Raw genomic sequence first — 20,997 nt, 5'->3', positions numbered from 1 at the left:
TTACTACAAAAAACCGTCTCAGAGCAACTTACCATTTAAAAGCACACACCTAAAAATATATTATAACAAAAAAATCGCATCCATTGTAACTGATGATCTGCACCTTTTCAATATGAATTGTTCGAGAATGCTTGGGTGATCAAGTAGGTTACCCTGCTAGCCTTTCTCCTACCTTCTTCCTTCATTTTTTTGGGTGTGTGAGAAGAGGCTCTGAAATATACTCAGAGTCGCAAAGTGATTTCATGCTCTTTATTCAGCTCATAGTGGTGAGGAGGAATGAATGAAAGTTCCCTCAAAGTATCTGCTTTATATACATTATTTACACAATGGGCTGCACATGATTGGCTATACGGGGTTTCAGGGCGAACGGGACCCGGTGGGCCTTGAGCCTGACCGGTCGTACTGCAGGGTCAAGCTGTAGAGCAATGGGGGGGCCCATATACTGTCCCAATTTCCCATCGAAAACCCCCGGAAATTCCTTGCATATGGCATCCACGTCCACTTGTAAGCTAGTGTGGTTCACCCCGGTGATGGCAAGCCCCAGTGGTCCAAACCATGCCAATCCCAGTAAGCTAAAGTAGGGGCCCTTGACCACAAGCAAGTCCAGTTGCCGCGTCCACCCTCGGTATTGCACCCTGAAGGTCTCCACCCCCATTGTGGGGACCTTACGTTTCTAGAAGTCCCGGAGGGTGAATGGGGCCGGCCTGAGTTTGGGACCCCCAGTAGGACACAGTTTCCTTAAGGTCCTTGCCAAGATTATGGATAGAGTTGAACCTGTGTCAAGCTCCATGCGGCATGGGGCCCCCTCTATCTGTACCTCTGCATAAATTTTCTCTACGTTGGGGTGGGGCAACTGGTATGCCTGGAAGTCCGTGAGCTCCGTCGAGTTGCCTTGGTGATTGGGCCCCGGGACCTGGGGCTCTTGGATTGGTCATCTGATGCCTGGCGTCGGGTGGGCCGAACCCGACACACCCGGGCAATGTGTCCCGATTTTCTGCACTGCCTGCACTCTGCGTTGCGGAAACGGCAGATCCTCCTCTCGTGACTTTCTCCACAGCTTGCGCAGTTCCCTCCTTCTCGTCGAGGCAGCTGTGGTATGTGGGCTGCTTGAGTGTGCTGCTGTACTCGGTGCACCTCCTCCCTGTTGGATCCTGAGTCGTCGGTGAGGTCTTCATGGTGGACCCTCGGTTGGGACGGCTGGCTCGGCCGCGCCTCTTGCGTCAACCTCTTGGCAGCTTCCGTTGCCAGGGCCTCCTCCAGAGCGACCTGGAACGTTAGGTTCTTCTTAGCGTAGAGGCATCGTTGCAGCTTCTCATCCTTCAGGCCACCGACGAGGCAGTCACGAAGCATGTTCTCCAGCTCTGAGAAGTTGCAGAACTGGGCGGCTTGGCGGAGAGAGGTCACAAACCCAGATATGGTTTCCCCAGGGGCTTGCTGCTTTGCGTAGAAGGCATTTCGATGAGCCACCACTGAGGGCTGTGGCAAAAAGTGTCCCTTCGGCTGTTCCATTATTGTTTTGTATGGAACAGTAGCAACGTCTTCAGGCGCAAGGAGAGCCCGGGCGATTTCAAACGTCTCCTCTCCGCAGACGCTGAAGAATATTGCCCTCTTCTTGGCATCTTCATCGGTGACCCCTTTGGCTTCTAGGAGGAAGGTGAAACTGGAGGCGTACACTACCCAGTCTCCAGATGCTGGGTTGAATGGCGAGAAGCTGCTGTCGGTTGCTATTCTGAGTTCCTTGTGTCCCGGAGCTGAAGCCTGGATACACGGTGCGAGGCAGCGGTGCGGCAGGTGGCGGTGCTGTGTGTGGCAGTCAGCTCAGCGGGATCCCACCTTCGTTGCCAGTGAAATATACTCAGAGTCGCAAAGTGATTTCATGCTCTTTATTCAGCTCATAGTGGTGAGAAGAAATGAATGAAAGTCCCCTCAAAGTATCTGCTTTATATACATTATTTACACAATGGGCTGCACATGATTGGCTAATTCCGGAATTCTACTGTAAGCCAATCAGGTTGTGGATTCACTTCTATCTGGAGCATGATTGGGTGGTTCCTGCCAACCAATCATACGGCTGCATTGTTCTAGGACCAATCAGACTGCTGCATTCTGAATCCTATTGTTCTAGGACCAATCAGACTGCTGCCTTTTGGATCCTATTGTTCTAGGACCAATCAGACTGCTGCAGTTTGGATCCTATTCAACTCAGTACATAACAGGCTCAGATGCAAAAGAAAGAGATACATCTATTTCAGGGATAAGGACTCCTTCAGGTTTCTCTATGTGGCCTGCAGGACTCCACCCCTTTGCCATGGCCACACCCCTCAACCATTGGCCACACCCCTCTCCCTATGCCACACCCCTCCCGTTCCTCTTTTGCAATCGCCTGCCTTGGGGTTAGGCTGTGTCCTCGAACTCTGATAACGCTTTTTGTTTGTTTTGCTTGCGTGGATGGAAGCTAGAGAGGGGTGTGCCAGTTTGTAGAGAAACGAGCTTGCTGTTCAAAGCATATAAAGAGCACCCGCTGCTCCGCCCGCTTTGGCTTCCAGCCCTGCCCACCGCTGGCATGTGGCCCCTGGTAGGTTGCCTGGAAGGGATTGTGGCCCGGATCTCTTATCTGCCTGCTAAAAAAAATATTAAAAAAATGAAATAAGAACCGCAGCCACTGGGCGACCTTAAGGCTGCTTGTAGAAACTCGCACCCCCCAATTGAGGGAAGCAGGAAGAGGTGGGCTAGTCACATGACACCCCCCCCCCCTGCAAATCTGCTCTGTGTGACTGCAGGCAGGAGGGGTGATCCGGAGGTTTCCGCTCGGTGCTTCATGCAACACCCTCAAACGCGTGTCTGGACGACCAGGGCGACGAGAGCGTTTTGTGGCAGGCGCCCCTCCTGCTGGATCTGACCCACGCGCGGCGCAATTGTCGCTGCTTGCTGCAGCTGCTCCTGCGCGCCTTTGGAACACGGGCGCGCCTTTTGCCCGCGGACGGGGGCGCGCGCGCGGTTGCAACAACAAAAAAACCAAAACCCCGAGCCGTGGCCCTTTAAGCTGCGTGTGTGGGGAGGAGACTGCCGAGAAGAAGAGAGGACTTTGGGTATAGAGAGAGGGCATTTGTGTGTGCGTGCCGAGGAGAGACCTCTGGTTTGCAGTTTGGGGAAGGATCTCCCTCCTTTACCTCTCCGCCTGCAAGCCCGCCTTTGCAAGCCAAAGAGGCTCTTTAGATCTCCAGGTCGATCTCACCGTTGCAACATTTTCTTCTTATTAAGTGCCATTGCAATAAACCAGGATTTTGTGTGTGAGAGAGAGAGATCGGATACGGGGGCGTTGGGGAAGGCAAGGCTTACGCATCTCCTTTGTGGGTCTCCGGATTTTGGAAGCAGGTTTGCAAGGCAAGGCGGGGAGAGGAGGTCGATTTTGATGCTGTAAGCATCCAGCCCCCAACGTTGGGGATAATGCATTCTGGCGAGCCCACCTCCAGGTGCCTGTCTCCGTCTGTGCCGCTAAGGGGCGGTGTGGGGCGTGACAACCCTTCTGCGTATGGCTCGCTACGGTAGCATTCCGCAGACACTGACATTTCCCTTCCTGTTTGGAAGCAAGCCTTGCATTGTAAAACGAAGGATCTGAGGGACTGGCACCTTGAACTTGGCCTTGATTCCCCCCTCCCTCACCCACCCACCCCCTTTTCTCTCCCCCCCTTTCTCTCTCTCTCTCTCTCTTTCCTCCCCTCCTTGGCAGATCTCCTCACACCCCCAACCTTCCCCTGTTTCCCCCCCTCCCCTTCCAACCTCCCCCAACACCCCTTCCTTCGTCCATGGCGGAGACAAAAATAATCTATCACATTGACGAAGAAGAGACCCCTTATCTGGTGAAATTGCCCGTCTCCCCGGAAAAAGTCACTTTGGCAGATTTTAAAAATGTCCTCAGCAACCGGCCGGTGCATAACTACAAATTTTTCTTCAAATCTATGGATCAGGATTTTGGGTAAGTTGGCATTCTGTTTTTATTTGGCGTTGAAAAAAATTTTTAAAAAAAAGGGGGGGGGGAGGACGTTTGGAAACCCAGATCTGCTTTGCCACGTTCCTGTGTGTTTGCATGATTGCCTGAACGCGGCGTGACTTGTGCCTTTCTTAAAATGTGGCGAGCTTTCAAATCTGCTGGGGGTTGTGAAACAGCCCCCCCTCGCCCCTATCACCAGGTTTACGCAAAGCTACTCTGAATCCACACCAGAGGCTTCCCTCTGCCGTTATACATGTCAACCTTTGTGGGGTCGGGGGGGGGGGGGAGAAGGGTGGTGTTTGGAAATGACATACATTAATATCACGGTTGTGAAAAAGGAGGGGGGGGTGACATATTCCACCCTCCCCTTTGGGTGTCAAAGGAAAACTGGATCTGAAATTGTGGATTTCTTGCTTTCTGGTGGCTTTGATCAGATAAAGGGGACTCTCAGGGAAAGGGAAAGGCTTCCGGATTTTAGGTGGTTTACCATTCTGGAAGCGGTGGGCAGTTCTAGGTTGGTGAAGGTTTAAAGCCTGGAGGGGATGACTGTGGGGCGTCCGGATTTCCCGAAACGTGGGTCTCTGGGGAGAATCGGTGGATCCGCGATGGCTAAAAGTTCTGGGAGCAAAAAAAGGGGTTGCCTCCAACTCGGACCCTCCTCGGAGTAGACCCATTGAAATGAATGGGCCTAAAGTTGGCCATGTGCCGATCAATTCCCATGGGTCTGCCTCTGAGCAAGAGCAGCGCTGGATCCAACCCAAAAGGTGTGAGGGGCCTCCTTGCCCTACCTGCTCATAAAGGTGTTGCTTTCTGAAATCTGGGTTGCCAGTAGGGGTTTGTGTTTGGCCTTAGACTTCTGGGGTCAGCTGTTTTTTAAGAAGATGCTAAGCCCCTCCGCTGGGTATTTCCTGCTTACAAAGAGAGGTTCAGGGAGGCTGTGAGTGTCCCCTCTCCCAGATCTTTGGGAGTGGAAGGGGTGTGTGAATTTCTGTAGGTGCCGTTGGTGGGTGGGTCCTTTTTCCTTCCTTTTTTACTGTTTCTGCCATGGCAGTGCCCCAGAGATGAACAAATTGTAACCCAGGGAACAGCCATGGCTTCTGCTTTGGCCTCAGAAGGTCCCTGGTTCAAATCCCAGTGGCACCCCCAGATAGAACTGGGAGAGGCTTCCTGCCTGAAACTCTGGGGAGATGCTGCCAGTCAGTGTAGACAATACTGAGCAAGGTGGACTAAAAGTCTGACTCAGTGCAAGACACCTTACTATGTTTTGGTGTGGGGGCATATCCCTTAAATTTTGCTTGCCAAGGAGAACTTGGAATGCCTATTCAGTTCATTTTGGCTCTCTTGAGAGGTGGGGAGACTTCCATCAGGAAGCACTGGAGTGTCTTTCTATTTATTTATTTTTTGCCCCCCCCCCCCCTCCTGTTCATCCTCTCCCACTTGGGCAGCTGCAAGGCCTGGTATATGACGGTGGTCCTCCTTTAATGTCGGGTGTCTCTGTGAAGTGGGCCTGATTGCCCTCTTTTGGGGTGGCGTAGGAACAGGATATAGAATTGTAGAGTTGAAAGGGACCCTGAGAGTCATCTAGTCCAACCCGCTGCAATGTAGCAATCTCTACTAAAGCATACCTTTAGAATCACAGAAGTAGTTTGCATTAGACCAATCCGTAAAAATGGAGACATTTCCAGGTGTGCTGATGGTTGGGACTTCCTTATTGTTTCATTACTGACTGGTGTCAGGAGATGAAACAGAAGACAGATGAAGAGAGTGCACAATTTGGGGGACCCGATAGCCACTGGAATTGGTAATACAACAACAACAGGCGGTTGTTCCTCAGATAGGTAGAAGGAGGGACCATACTGCTTACGGTTTTTGAGAGGAGGGGGCGTATCGTCTTGTCTTGGGCCGAATTGATCACCCCACCCCCACCAGCAGTAGTGGACAAACGTATATAAATCTTAGCTGGCGGGAGCATGGCAGTCTGTGTTCCCCTGTCCAACAACGGGGGTTAAAACAAGGGGTCTTGTGGGTGCTGTGCCTTTTTGCACCCTCACAATGCTTCGCTCTGGGTGGCGGGTTCCAAAATCTCCCTGCAGGAGGTTGAAGAGCCTTTTGCTCGTCTCTGGGCTGTGGAGAAAGTGGCCGAGGTATGTCCAGTGGGCAAAGGGCTCTGCCAATGCCTCCCTTGTTGTTTGTGCATCGGGAAGGGAATTAAAGAGCCCCTTTGTGCTGTGTCTCAGCTTGGGAGAAATCGGACGAGGTGCATAATAGTTCATGTGCGCGAGGTGTTGATCTTTGGAAACATGTGTCTCTTTCGCTTACCTATCTGTAGTCTAGGGACACCTGCTCTGGGTGGTTCTAAAATTGCAAACTTTCTAGCAAAAGAGGCCTTGCCCCCTTTGAGGTGGGCAACTTGCATGTCTGAACGCTTCTGTATACATTTTTTTTAAAGCCCCGCTCATAGAAAACTAGGCTAGGAAGCTTCTCCCTGATATGCCAGTCTTCTTGGGGCAGGGAATTATTATTATTATTATTATTATTATTATTATTATTACTACTACTACTACTACTACTACTACTTTGCATCCAGGTGACTTCGGTCATGTGCAACCCTGCCATCAGCCTGGTCAGACTCTGTTGCCTGCACTGACTGGCAGCAGCTCTCCGGGGCTTCAGACAGGGGTTATGCCCAGTGTTACCCAGAAATGCCAGGATTTGCATGCGAAGCAAGTGCTAAAACCACTGAGACCAGCCTTTTTCCTTAAGACATGAGAACATAGGAAGCTTCCTTATATTGAGTCAGGCTATTGGTTCATCTAACTTGGTGTTGTCTACACTGACTAGCTGCGGCTCTCCAGGGTGTAATATGGGGGTCCCTCTCAGCCTTCATTGGAGATGACATTGAAACTTGATCCTGGCATCTTTTGCATGCAGTGCCGATGCTCTGCCACGGAACTATGGCCCTTCCCTGCATTTAGGGACTAGATGAACCTTTGAGCTGACACAGCGAGTCTCTCCTTACGTTTCTACAGCGCAGCCCTTTTTTAAAGAATAAAAATAGTAAGAAGCCCACCTTAAGGCCTCGTGATGGCCCACACTCCCCCCAGTCTCTCCACCTCCAAGATCTGTATTGTCTGGTTTGGCACACAACCACTTGTTGGCATTTAGATAATTAAAAAAGGAAGGAGAAAACCCACAGGCCTCATCATCTCCAGCTCTTTGGATGGCAACCATGAATCAGCATTTGAAATCTAATAATCTCTTGGTAACAAGCCTCCCCCCTCCCCTCCGTGTCGGACGGCTCGTACCTGTATCTATTTCCGGCACTGCGATCTCGGTGTTGTGTGTCGCCTGCAAAAAGGTCAGGCGGAGCGGAGGGAAGCGGAGTGATGCAAGAGAGCCCCATGGAAAACAGATTTGTTTTATTCTGAGTGTTTTCCTGGACAGAGCCCTCTCAAGGCAGGGCACGGCGACATAAACCCCAAAGCTGGAACAATTTAATGTTAGACTGCATACACATACACACCATATGTTTAAAGTGCATTTACCCCCCCCCCCATCAATAATCCTGGTAGTTTAAGGGTGCTGGGAATTGTAGCTCCATGAGAGGCAAGCTATGGTTTCCAGGTTTTGGCGGGGGGGGGGGGCTGTTTTAAATTCATGGCGTGTATGTGGCTTTTTTTAAAAAAAAAAAAAGATTCATTTTTAAGATTTTTAAGATCCATAAGAATGTAAGACAAGCCTGCTGGATCAGGCCAAGGGGTCGCATTCTGTTCTCTCAGTGGCTAACCAGATGCCTGTGGGAAACCCATCAGCAGAATTCAAAGGATAAGCAACAGCATTTAAAAATATGAATGAGCCAGCATAAAAAAAACGGCAGCATTAAAACAGTAGCATATTCAATATAATCACATCAGTTAAAATTCAGAACCCTCAAGTAGTTGCTGGAGCCCAGCTCCCCTCATCGTCTGTGACCATTGGCCATGCTGGCTGATGGGGGCTGGAGTCCAGCAACATCCCAAGGATCAGAGGTCCCTCAACCACTGCAGAAGCCAAGATATTCAGAACCTTTTTGTACACTGAAGGAGCCAACTGTGCATCCCTTGGGGGGGGGGTTTCCACACAGTAGGGGCCACCACTGAGAAGGCCCTGACCCTAGAAGTGATGCCACCAGGCCAAGACTTTGGAGGCAGAAGTCCAGGTGCCCCCCTCAGCAGAATAGGCAGGAGGGGCCCCAAAAGCAACACAGCTTGAAGTAAGTGAAGTAATTCAGTTTACACCTGAAGAGCAAAGTGTGTCTTGCTAGGTGCTTCCAGGCTAGCTATCAAGTGGAAGGCAGGCTTCCACATTTATTTATTTTTTGATTGCCATGGTAAGTGTGAGTTTTGCTTTCCTCCTAACCTTGGAGCTGTGAATCATTTCAGCAGTTGTGGAGGGGAGAGGAAGACTTGGGTGCACAGTGGCCAAACCAGTTAAGCCCCCTTGCCCACTCCCTTCAGTCTTCAAATTCCTCACCCCATTTATCTATTTTATTTTATTTATTGCATTCATTTCCCCCAAGGAGCTCAAGGTCGCATACATGGACCCTTTTCTCAATTTTTATCCTTACAATAACCTTGTAAGGTAGGCCAGGCTGAGATACAGCAACAGGCCCACAGACACCCATTGGCCGAGTGGGGGATTTGCACCCTGGTCTCCTAGGTCCTAGTCCCGCCCTCTAACCACTGCACCACACTGCCTTTCCCATGCGGAACTGTTGCAACCCAGAAGCATCCGGGAGCGTTAGATCCTCACACACAGCAGCTGCTTATCTTAATTTCCCCTTCCCTCTGGCAATTAAAGTTCCTTAACCCTGCTGACATCCAGCACCCTGGGGGATAGTGATGGTGTTAACCTGCATCAAGGAGACGGTTGCCTTGTTGATTGCCTTGCTTCTGTGCATCAGCTGGATCGCTCTGCTGTCATTATGAGTTCCTGCTCTTTGCTTGGGGTTAGGGACATCGCAAGCTGTCTTATGCCAAGTCATTTATCTGACTCAGCATCGTCTACACTGAACGGCAGTGGCTCTCCAGGGCTTCAGGCAAGGAATCTTCCCCAGCCCTTTGCTGCCTGAACAGCCATTGCCCGTCGGTGTTCACAATATTGAGCTCAGTGGTCCTATGTCTTACAGGAAGGGCCATGGCTGGGTGGTGGAGCATCTGCTTCCATGGAGAAGGCCCCAGGTTCAGGCTCCAGTATCCCCAGATAGGGGTGGGAACATTCCCTAGCCTTAAGCCCTAAGCAGCTCCTGCCATCAGGGCAGACAATTCTGAGCAAGATAGACCAGTGATTAAGCAGAAGATCTGCCTGTGGTTGTTTCTATGACTGACAGCGAATCTTGGGCACCCCCTGCTTCCTGATCCTTTTAAGTGGAGATGTTGAGGATTGAACCTGGGACCTTCTGCGTGCAAAACCAGGGCTCTACTGCTGAGCCACATCCCCTCTTCAGAGCCCCCAGTCTCCCCTGGCAGGGCTTGCCTAGGATTTGAATCCTAGGATTTGAATCTCCCTGCTGTGAGGCTCTTCCCTCCTAGCCCATGGGTAGGCAAACTAAAGCCCGTGGGCCGGATGCGGCCCAATCGCCTTCTCAATCCAGCCCACGGACGGTCCAGGAATCAGCGTGTTTTTACATGAGTAGAACGTGTCCTTTTATTTAAAATGCATCTCTGGGTTATTTGTGGGGCATAGGAATTCATTCATCCCCCCCCCCAAAAAAAATAGTCCGGCCCACCACATGGTCTGAGGGATGGTGGACCGGCCCACGGCTGAAAAAGGTTGCTGACCCTTGTCCTAGACCAACAAGCCCCTTGCCTTGTCTGGCGTGAAATCCCACCACCTTGGGAGAGCGGTTTTGAAATTCACAGTCCAGACTCAAAGGTTGTTTTCTAAGCTGCTTGCAGGGGCGGCCGTGGTGTTTTTGATTGCAGTTGTTTGGAAGGCTAGCAAAAGCCAGGATCTTGTGAAGGCTGTTAGATGGGAGCTTGTATCTCATTTGATGTGGTGGCGATACAGATTTCAGGAGTCTCTCTCTCTCTCTCTCTCTCTCTCTCTCTCACACACACACACACACGCACACACACACACACATATGCCTTATCTGCAAGCAGAAGCCTGGAAAGACAGACACCCTTAAATTTCTAATTAACAGCCGGATTATAGACCGTTGTTACAACTGACTTGGGAGCCACTGTAAAAAATTGGATTTACAGCTGGAACAGCCGTAGGCAGCTCTAGGTTGCTGATGACCTCCAGCTGCCTGGAGTCAGGCGAAGAGAGGCTGAACGTGCAAAATGTCATTATCTTCCTGTACCAGAGTCTCCCTGATGGAATCTCAGGGGCCGTCTCCACTGCTAGCCCTGCTCAGGGTAGGCCCATTGAAGTTAATGGGCATGACCGACCTGGGCTCATCAATTTCAATGGGACTTAGCTGGATACAACCTTATTTATAATCGGAAGAGCCTTCCAGATCTGAGCCAAGCTCCATTTAGGCCAATGTCCAAGAGAGGCCAACCAGTTGTTTGTAGGAAGACTACAATGCAGAGCAGAACCATCGTGGCTAGTAACCGTCAATAATAGCCTTATCCTCCAGGATTGTCCAGCAGATCCTCTTGCCTATGTAGTTCAGCAGTCCCAGGTTCATTCCCTGGCATCTCTGGGTAGGAATGGAGAGCTGCTGCCAATTAGTGTACATCTTCAGGTTACAGACATTTCAGGTTACAGACTCCGCTAACCCAGAAATAGTACCTCAGGTTAAGAACTTTGCTTCAGGATGAGAACAGAAATCATGCTCCGGCGGCGCGGCAGCAGCAGGAGACCCCATTAGCTAAAGTGGTGCTTCAGGTTAAGAACAGTTTCAGGTTAAGAACGGACTTCCGGAACGAATTAAGTTCTTAATTCGAGGTACCACTGTAGCGGGAAGGCATTGATGACTGTTAACTGCTTGCTATTCAGCACATTCCCATCTGCTCAGGCAGGAACAGAGCAGAAGTGGAGTGCAGTGGCCTAGCTGATGGAAGTTAGGCAGCAAAGGAAACAGAAATCTGGGCTTTGTGGCTGGCTTGAAATACATCTGACTGAGAGTTCCTGCTGATTTTTGTTGTTTGCTGTGAGCTTCCTCCTGCTTAGTCTCAGTGTTGCCCCTTGTAGAACTCAGCAAGGAGGAAGAGGATGGGGACCAAACTAGAATAAGTCTGGCTTCTCATTGGCTCTGTCTCTGCCTATCATCGGCTGTGGCTCTGTCCACTGTTGGGTTTCTTGCCTTTTGCCCCACCAGCCACTCATAGAATTAGGAATTTATAGAGTTGGAAGCAACCCCAAGAGTCATCTAGTCCAAGCCCCTGCAATGCAGGAACCTCAACACATGGTTCCTCATCCAATTTGAAACCACACCAGACCCTGCTTAGCTTTGCAAATGTGCTAGCTAGTGAGGGGACCTCTGCCTTTCTCCCTGGCCTGCAATGTTTGGAAGCTGCTGGCACAGAGACATTTTGTGCGTGTCTTTTCCCGCTAAAGAAAAGAAGCCCAGCGGACTTGAGTGTCCTGGAAAATATTTCTTAATATTTTTTTCTCTCTCCCTCTGCCCCACAACCGCCCCAGCCCACCTTCTTCCTTGTAAGTGGTAATTAGATTTCCCATTGCAGCTTGAAATGTAAAATGCAGGCTTGCTGCAGACTCCCGTTCCTGGCTCTCTTACAAGGTGGCTGTGTAGGGCTGTAATTTGGCAAGTGGTTTCCAACTTGGCAAGCGGCCTTTCTGCCACTGAGCCAAAACAAGAAGGGGGTGGGGGTGGGAGTTTTGTGTCAGGGAAGCAAACGGGGTTGTTGACTCTCTCTTCCCGCAACACACTTTTTTTGCGGGTGGGGGGAACCGAGTCTTGCAGATAGAGCAGCCTGTCCGGATCTGACTTAGCAGTAATGCACATGTTGTCACAAGGGCACGGCCCTTTTCCTGGATCCTCCTGAAACAATAACCGAAAGACGTAATAAATAAACCTGCAGCTTGGGAATGAAATGTGCCACTGAGTTTGCTCCCGGGCCGGAATAACAGAGGCAAAAAGAGAGTGGAGCGGCAAGCTGGAGCTTGGCCAGTATCTGGGCGCAGCACAGCGACTGCCTCGTGTCAGTTTCCCAAAATATATTTATGTATGTATTTCAGCGGAATACTTGGCCAGGACACCGTAGAACCAGTGTTGCGGAGCTGGCTGCTTGCGAACTGTCCTTGTTGCGGTTCTAAGCTCTGATCCGCTGGCAAAGATGGTGTAACAACGCGATTCTGTGCCTTGGAAGGGGGTGGGGGGAAGAATCCTGAGTAGCTGCAGTGGTGCAATCATGTAGTTTTCAAACTCTGGACTTTGTGGGTTGCAGCCAACTAAGTTTTACTCTGAGTGGACCCATTGAAAATCATGAACTTCTGTTAGTCCTGCCGGTTATTTAATTTATTTTTTTCCAGGGTTTGTATCCCACTCTTCAGCCAAAAAGGCCTGCAGAGTGTCTTACGTACAGTCCGAAAAAGACCTTCCTTACAATCTTAAAAAACGTGACATACAAGGGAAAAGGGACAGGGAGGGAAGAGGAAAAGCAAAAGCAAAAGTCAGGCATCAGTTTCTAAACATGTGTTCCTATAATGAACAAAGGATGACACAGTTCAGGGGCAAAGAGGGGCATTTGAAGCCCATTCAACGCACATTTAAGCCACTTGCTTCCGTTCCTGGGATTCTTTCGGGGGCTTTAAATTTGCATTGGGTGGTTTTTTTAAAAAAGCCCTATACAGCCTAGGACTCTTGTACCTACAGTACCGCCTCTCCTGGTATGTCCCACGGAGGACCACACGGTCTTCAAACAAAAACACCTTGGAGGTCCCGGGCCACAGGGAGGTTAGGCTGGCCTCAACCAGAGCCAGGGCTTTGTTGGTTGTGGCCCCAATCTGGTGGAATGTTCTGTCACAAGAGACTAGGGCCCTGCGGAACTTGCCATCTTGCAGGACCGGATGGGCCTTTGGCCTGATCCAGCAGGCTCTTATCCTCTTAAGGACTGTCTAGTTCAGAAGTGGTCAACCTTTTTATACCTACTTCCCACTAATGCATCTTTCTGGATGGTAAAATTTCCTTACCGCCCACCAGTGCTTGATGGAAGGAGGATTCAGCTTGTGCCGTAGAACCCCCTAGCGCCCACCAAGAATCCTGAAACGCCCACTAGTGGGTGGTAGGGACCAGGTTGACAACCCCTGGTCTAGTTTAAAGATGGTTTGAAGTTGCCCATCAACAGTGAGTACCTGGACAACAGACGGAACAGGCACACAACCCACCTGTTCGCAGGCATCCCAACTGTGTTGAGATATATATTGTGTTCCTATTTAAATCAGAGTAGCTCTTTTTTTGCTTTTGCATCTGTACACCTCAGAGTTTGCAAATGTTACACAACACTGCCACCCTCTTTCTCTCTCATTAATTGGTCTGATCGTTATTTTTAAGTGTGTGTGCGTGTTCACTTGATATGTTGTGAGCCACTTCGGGCACAGTTTTATAGACAAGTGGCTTACAAATAATAAAATCGTAGAACTGCAGAGCTGGAAGGGACCCCCCCCCCAACTCCCTGCAATGCAAAAATTGCAGCCAAAGCATCCCTGACAGATGGCCTTCTAACCTCTGTTTAAAAAGAACAGGTGATTATGATGTAACCTGGAAAGAGGCAAGGCATGGCTGGCTGGCATCCTGAACAGGAGGGCTCCCCAGGGCAACAGTTTGTTGCAGGCACTACTTTTCTCCTTAAGACGCCCAGAGAGGGCTCAGAAAACTGGGACTGTTGTTTTGCAAGGCTTCAGAAAATAGAGGCTGTTCTTGGTAAACCAGGGCAGTTGGAGCGAGTGCATACAAATGGGGATCGGGTGAGTTTTTGGAAACCCCCCACCCCAAGAACTGTGGGAGCTCTAGTTGTGATCTTGCAAAGCTACAGTTCCCAAGCACCCTTGACAAATGACAGACTTCCCAGGCTTCTCTGTGTATGTGAGTGGGGAGTCATGTTCTTTAAGTGGACGGTGTATCTGCTGCCTGTGGCTAGCCTTCGCAAACCATTTCCAGTCGTTTCTCCTTTGCCGCCTCCCCGACAGCCCTGAGCAGGAACAATCTCTCTCGTGGTCTGGGTGCGGCACGTTCTTTTATTACCCGCGGATGCTATGAAAACACAGCCGGGGGATGCAGGGGACGGGGCCCTTTTCCTGTGGCTTTTGTGCTCCGGGGGGGGGGGGGGGGGAGAACAGCTAAGCAAAACAAATCAATCAGGGGGCTCTGATCTGTGCGGCCCTCCCCTCTGAGTGAGCTCCCAGGCAGCTCCGTGTGCAAAAAAGGTTGAACTCCAGGCATTGAAGAGGTCTGGGTGTGTACGGGGAAATATACAGTTTATTGTCTTTGATGCTCGTTCAGCTTTGAATCTGCACCTGATATGTGGACAACATCTACTGGTATTCTACAGGGAATAGGATAGCTCAGTGGGTAGAGCATGAGACTCTTATTCCCAGGGTTGTGGGTTTGAGACCCATGTTGGGCAAAAGGGGGTTGGACTAGATGACCCTCGTGATCCCTTTCCAACTCTTAAGATTCTGTGAATCAACCTTGATTCCGTCTCTATGTTAGCGGTAGAGAACCTTCTGAGCAACCCTTGGGAGAGGGCATGGGTGGTGGACTCTCCTTCCTTGGAGGTTTGTACACAGAGGTTGGATGGCCCTGTGCCAGGGATTCTTTGGCTGTGTGATTCCTCCATTGCATGGGGTTGGACTAGATGACCCTCAGGGTCCCTTCCAACTCTACGGTTCTATGACTCTGTGGTTGGAGAGCTGCATCACAAAATTCAGAGAAGAGCAGATCTTGAGGGTTAGCCGTGTTTCGGTTTGCATATCATTTCATTGCTCCCACTGAGTTCCCTGCAGTGAACGGAAGCTGGCTATATTGGAAGCGGACTTCTACTGAGACAGGTGACTTCTCCATCTTATCTCTGTTTCAGCAGCTCTCTAGGGTTTCAGGCAAGGGGAGTCGTCCCCCAGCCTTACTTGGCGATGCTGAGAATTCAACCTGGGACCTTCTGCATACAAGACAGATGCTCTACCACTGAGCTGTGGCTCTTTCCTCTGACTCCCACCAGCCTCGGCTCATGTGGGATGATGCGAGTTGTCGTCCAACATTTGCAAGGCACCAACTCGGCTACTCCTGTGTTAGCGATAATGGCACTCAATTAATGGCTGCCACAAGATGTCTCGGGCGATTGTCTTGGGCAGCTTCAAAAGAGGGATCCGGCCAGTTCATTTAGTGGGGAGGACTAGTTTATCAGTGGCTATTGGCCATGACAGCCCGATGGAGCCTCTTTGTTCAGAAGCAGTTTCCCTGTGAATACTCTGTGGTGAAAAGCAATAATGAGGAGAGGGCTGTTGCCTCCGTGCCCTGCTTGGAGGCTTCTGGATCGGCCACTCTACAAAGTGGAATACTGAGCTTAGATAGGCCTTGGGTCTGATCCAAGAGGCCTGGAAATGAGCTTGGAATTGGGAACTTGGAAATGGGAGCATCTCTCTTGTGAACTCTCGGTAGCCTCTGGCATACCCCAGGCAAGGGTGTGTGGATGGACCACCTAGCAGGCTCACATTTCGGAAAATATCCTAGTCAAGGAAGCATCTGTTGAGTATAATGCTTGAAACATCTGCCTTTGGGGAACTGATATATACCTCCCTGTCTCCAAGCACCCATCAGATACCTTTTCTTTTCCCATGTAATGAGGGCGGGGAAAAGAGATATTTCTTTCTCTTTTCTCTCTCCAGTGCTTGTAGGCTGACAGCAGGCAGAAGAGGCAGAAGAGGTCAAGCACACCCTGTAGCTGTAGCTGAGAATCTGCACCCTGATTTCTCCGGAGGGAGGGAGAATCTTCATGTTCACACACCCCGTTCGTATTGGGCTTTTAGAATTGTACAACCGGGGTTGCAGCCAAGGCTTTACGTGCTCAGCATAGTCCCATTGAAAGTAATGGGCCTAGGTTGGTCATGACCACTAATTTCAATGGATGCACCCCTTGGAAAGGATCTTAGAAGTCATTTAGCCTACCCCTCTTTACTCGATACAGGAAATCTACGTCTACAGCATCCCCGACAGATAGCTGCCCAGCCCCTGTTTAAATATCTCCAGTAAAAAATCCAGCGTAGTGATAAAGCTGCTGGCATATTTGCAAAGCTAAGCAGGGTCCAGTCCAGTTTCCGATTGGATGGGGGACTGCATGTTGAGATTCCTGCATTGCTGGGGGTTGGACTAAGGACCCTTGGGGTCCCTTCCAACTCTACAATTCTATGATCCTCAATATGTCTGTCCATGATGTGAGATGACTGGCAGGTGGTTTGCCCCACCCACCTGCCAAAGTCATCCCTTAGGTTTGGAGAAAGATAGTGCTTTGGCCAAAAAGGTTCCCAACCCCGATCTGGTGTGTCAGGAAGAAAGCTAGACTCAAACACTTCCCCCTAGCATGCTATATTTCTGTGGGCAGAGAGAACTGTGGGTTGTCTTCTTCCCCAGTAGAACACCCAAACAACCTTCCCTGCACATAGAAATCCAGCATGCTAGGTGGGGCCAGTCAGAACTAGCCTGCAGAGCAGGGAAGAGGAACCAATGGCCTTTCAGATGTTGCTGAACCACAGTTCTCATCAGCTTCAGCCACATCAGCAGCAGTCGGGGATGATGGGAGTTATAATCCCACAGCATCTGGAGGGTTACAGGGTTACCATCCTTGCTATAGAGCAGTGTTTCCCAGACTTGGGTCTCCAGATGTTTTTGGACTACAACTCGCATCATCCCTGACCATTGGTCCCGATAGCTAGGGATGATGGGAGTTGTAGTCCAAGAACAGCCAGAGGCCCAAGTTTGGGAAACACTTCTCCGGCCTACATTCCTGACTGCCTCTCCAACTCTGGGCCTCTGTCCACTTCCTGGTTCAGCTATCTAAGAGAGGAGACCACCTCCTAAGGAAATATGAAGTAGTAATTTAATTTAATTACAATCAATCCATCCATCAATCAATCAATCAATCAATCACATGTTCCGAAAAGGAATGTTGCAGAGCTTGGAAGGCCTTCGGAAAACAGCAACAAAAAATGATCAAGAGGTCGGATGTCTCCCTTAGGACGAAAAGCCACAACATTCGGGGCTCTTTAATTAAGTTAATTAATTAACAAACATTTAATTAATTAGAGAAAATTCATAGCTAAGGGAGACATGAGAAAAGTGCATAAAATAATTCACATTGTTCAGGAAGTGGCTACAGGAAAGTTTTCTCCCGTAACACTAGGACTCCTGGCCAACCAATGAAGCTGAATGTTGGAAGATTCAGGAAAGATAAAAGAGATGACTTTTACACGCAGTGTGCAAAGTTAAGTTCAGGATTCGCTCCTGCAGGAGAGGTAGCAATGGCCACCAGATTGGATGGCTTTAAAATAGGATTAGAGAAAATTTGTGGAGAAGAAGGCTTTCTGTAGCTACTGGCTGCAATGACTATGTTCTGCCTCTGCTTTTGGCAACAGTATGCCGCCGAAAGCCAATTATTAGGAATGGCAGGTGGGAAGAGTGGCTGTTTCGCTCAGGCCAGGCTTGCGGTCTTCCCACAGGGACATCCAATTGAGAACAGGGTGAAGGGCTTATGGCCCAATCCAGCAGGGCTCTTGCAAGTAATAAAATGTGATTAGAATTCGAGCACCAAAGTATCTCCAAACATCTGAAAGGCTGAAGAGTGGGTAGACATGTTCTGATGCTTAGAGGCCTCAGGAGACCAATGGATCCTTTGGGCTCCGTTTGAGATCTCGGGTGGCCTCACCCAGCTGCCCAAACAAGGACCACTGCGACAGGGCTTCCTTCAGAATCTGGGCTAAAAGTCTGGAACGGTTGGTTGTCTTCTGACAACTGCCATTCAGCACCCTCCAGTTCTAAAGAGTTTTGTATTATATAGCATGCAAGAGAATCGATACGGATTGATTTTTCTTTTGATGTGCGCAGTTGTCTGAGCATGCAATTTTCTGACTTGGGGGCGTGAGGAGGGTGTGTTTGCTGCCTTTCGCAGAGTTGGACCACGTTATATTTTTGAGATTGCAATGGATTTCTCCCCAGTCGCTTGCCTCTTCTGAAATGCAATGGAAATGTCTAGCTGTCCATCTTGGGGTGATCTCCCACCACACCTTCATAGGAACATAGGATACTGCCTTATACAGCGTCAGATTGGTCCATGTAGCAGCTTTCCAGGGTTTCAGGCACGGGGCATTCCTAACCCTACCTGGACATGTCTGGGATTAAACCTGGGACCTTCTGCATGTAAAGCAGATTAATTATTATTATTATTATTATTATTATTTATTATTTGTACCCCGCCCATCTAGCTGGGTTTCCCCAGCCACTCTGGGCGGCTTCCAACAAAGATGAAAAATACATTAAAATGTCACACATTAAAAACTTCCCTGAACAGGGCTGCCTTCAGATGTCTTCTGAATGTCAGGTAGTTGTTTATTGCTTTGACATCTGGTGGGAGGGCGTTCCACAGGGCGAGCGCCACTACCGAGAAGGCCCTCTGCCTGGATCCCTGTAACTTGGCCTCTCGCAGTGAGGGAATCACCAGAAGGCCCTCGGAGCTGGACCTCAGTGTCCGGGCAGAACGATCGGGGTGGGTGTACCCCTGAGCTAAATCTCTCTCTCTCTCTCTCTCTCTCTCTCTCTCTCTCTCTCTCTCTCTCTCTCTCCTTTCGTCTTCTCAGCTTCCTGGAGTTCCTCACTGCAGAAATTATTTTTTAAAAACCTTGCCTCCTCCCCTCTTCCGTAGTTATGGATAAAGGCTCTTTGGAGAGAGAACAATTTTATTTCATCCTGCCTCTTTAAGTATGAAAAAGAATTCAAAGCTCCTCTCTTAGGTATGAGGGGAACTCCCCCTCCCCATGTCTTGTATCTGGGGATGGAGTTTTCCATGTGGGGATGTGTAGCTCACAGCAGGAAAAGCAAGATGGGTCACGAGAAAACCTGTCTGAATAGGAAGGACTTAAGCTGCATGCAAAAGGATAGCAAAGAGGAAGCCAATCTTGCCTTTCTTGAGAGGGAATTCCACAATCTGGGAGCAGCCACAGAAAAGGCTCTGTCTTGCGTCACCACCAACCATGCTTCTGGTGTTGGTGGGACCAAGAGAAGGTGCTCACCTGAGGATCTTAGCACATGGGCAGGTTTATATAGAGCAGCCTTGGCCTTCCAGTTGTTTTTGGCCTACAACTCCCATGATCCCTAGCTAGCAGGACCACTGGGGTCAGGGATGATGGGAATTGTAGTCCCAAAACTTCTGGAGGGCCAAGGTTGAGGAAACCTGATATAGAGAGATACGAATGTTAAGAGTTTTGTGTGAGAATCTGTGCCCTCTTGTCAACTCAGATATTGACGTATATTCGCATAAATAGCTTATCTCAGTGTATGTGGCTCCTGTGCCACCATGTTGCATTTGAGGTCTTATTAAAAGAGGAGCGCAGACTTGACAACCCTGGAATCTGCCCCTCTCTTCAGGACCTGGGAAATCAGATGTTTCTCTCGGAGTCCAGATCTGGATGATTCAGTGGGCTCCTCAATGGATAATCCTGAGTTGAGGTCATTATTGGAGGAATTGCATTGGGCCAGCGGGCACACAAAAGAGGGTTTGGCCTCGTTCCCACTAAGATGTCAATAGCGGCTTGTATGCTAATGAATATTGGCTCTGTGTTGGCAGGGGTTGGGGAGGGACAGCGGCGTGGCCTTTGGCTCAGCTCTGTCTGTCTCCAGCATATTTTCATTGCACAAGGGTGTTCTGTTCTCAAGTGCGGGTACATCCACGCGTGTCTGCCCCTTAACAATTAATTGGAGGCGACAAGCTGGTGAGCAAATACAGAAGTGAAATGTTCATGGAAGGCCTACGTCCTTGCCTTTGGTCACATGCTCAGAGGCCCTAGGCCGACCGCTGAAGTGGGTGGTTGTGTAAGGTAAAGCCACGGGAGACGGGAGTGGGATGAAGTATGCTGCAAAAGCGTGTGGGCAGCTTCCTAGCATCCTGAACAGGAACTCTCTGTACAGCAACATTTTGTTGCAGACCCCAATTTTAAGCCTAATAATAATAATAATAATGGGATTGTATCCATTGCTCGTTCTACTGAGAGAAGTTCATAAAGGTAAAGGGACCCCTGACCATTAGGTCCAGTCATGGCCAACTCTGGGGTTGGGGTGTTCATCTCGCTTTATTGGCCGAGGGAGCCGGCGTACAGCTTCTGGGTCATGTGGCCAGCATGACTAAGCCGCTACTGGTGAACCAGCGCACGGAAACACCGTTTACCTTCCCACCGGAGCGGTTCCTATTTATCTACTTGCACTTTGACGTGCTTTCGAACTGCTAGGTTGGCAGGAGCAGGGGCCGTGCAATGGGAGCTCACCCCGTCGCGGGGATTCGAACCACTGACCTTCTGATCGGCAAGTCCTAGGCTCTGTGGTTTAACCCACAGCACCACCCGCGTCCCTAATAATAATAATAATAATAATAATAATAATGGGATTGTATCCATTGCTCGTTCTACTCAGAGAAGTTCATAGACGTGGCTAATTAAGGTTCATTAATTCCAATGGGTCTACTCCCATGATGATGATGAAATGCAGGAACCACCCCATGAAGTACAGATGATACAAATGAGTGTGACACAACGCATCGCATCCGGGGTGGGAAGCCTTTGGCCCTCCAGATGTTGCTGAACTACAACTCCCATCAGCCCCAGCAAGCATGGTCGATGGCCTGAGGGTGGATAGTAATTCAACAATATCTGGAGGGCCAAAAGGTCCCCACTCCCAGCATTATGAAAAGAATCAGCTTTAGGCTGCCACCTTACCCTCACTTACCTGGGAGGAAGCTCCACTGAATTTCTTAGTAGCCTTGCTGGCTTTTGAGCAAATTGCTGCTTGCTGGCCACAA

The 20,997-nt window shown here is 49.7% G+C and overlaps 1 protein-coding gene across 4 annotated transcripts in view; it reads left to right on the top strand.

The window, feature by feature from the left end:
• Window positions 1–2,849: 2,849 nt before the first annotated feature.
• DVL1 (dishevelled segment polarity protein 1) overlaps window positions 2,850–20,997 on the top strand; it is a 99,628-nt gene continuing 81,480 nt past the window's right edge. For 3 of the 4 annotated variants that reach the window (XM_083453939.1, XM_083453938.1, XM_083453940.1), the window contains exon 1: window positions 2,855–3,976. In XM_083453939.1, coding sequence (XP_083310065.1) covers window positions 3,807–3,976 — 170 coding nt within the window. In that variant the 5' untranslated portion in view covers window positions 2,855–3,806. Of the gene's footprint in view, window positions 3,977–20,997 lie in introns of all 4 variants that reach the window. The other variant, XM_083453937.1, reaches the window with a different exon arrangement.

Source organism: Podarcis tiliguerta (assembly GCF_965153285.1).
Source record: "Podarcis tiliguerta genome assembly, chromosome: 8".
Taxonomy (NCBI): Eukaryota; Metazoa; Chordata; class Lepidosauria; order Squamata; family Lacertidae; genus Podarcis; species Podarcis tiliguerta.
This window is presented reverse-complemented; position numbering and strand designations above follow the sequence as displayed.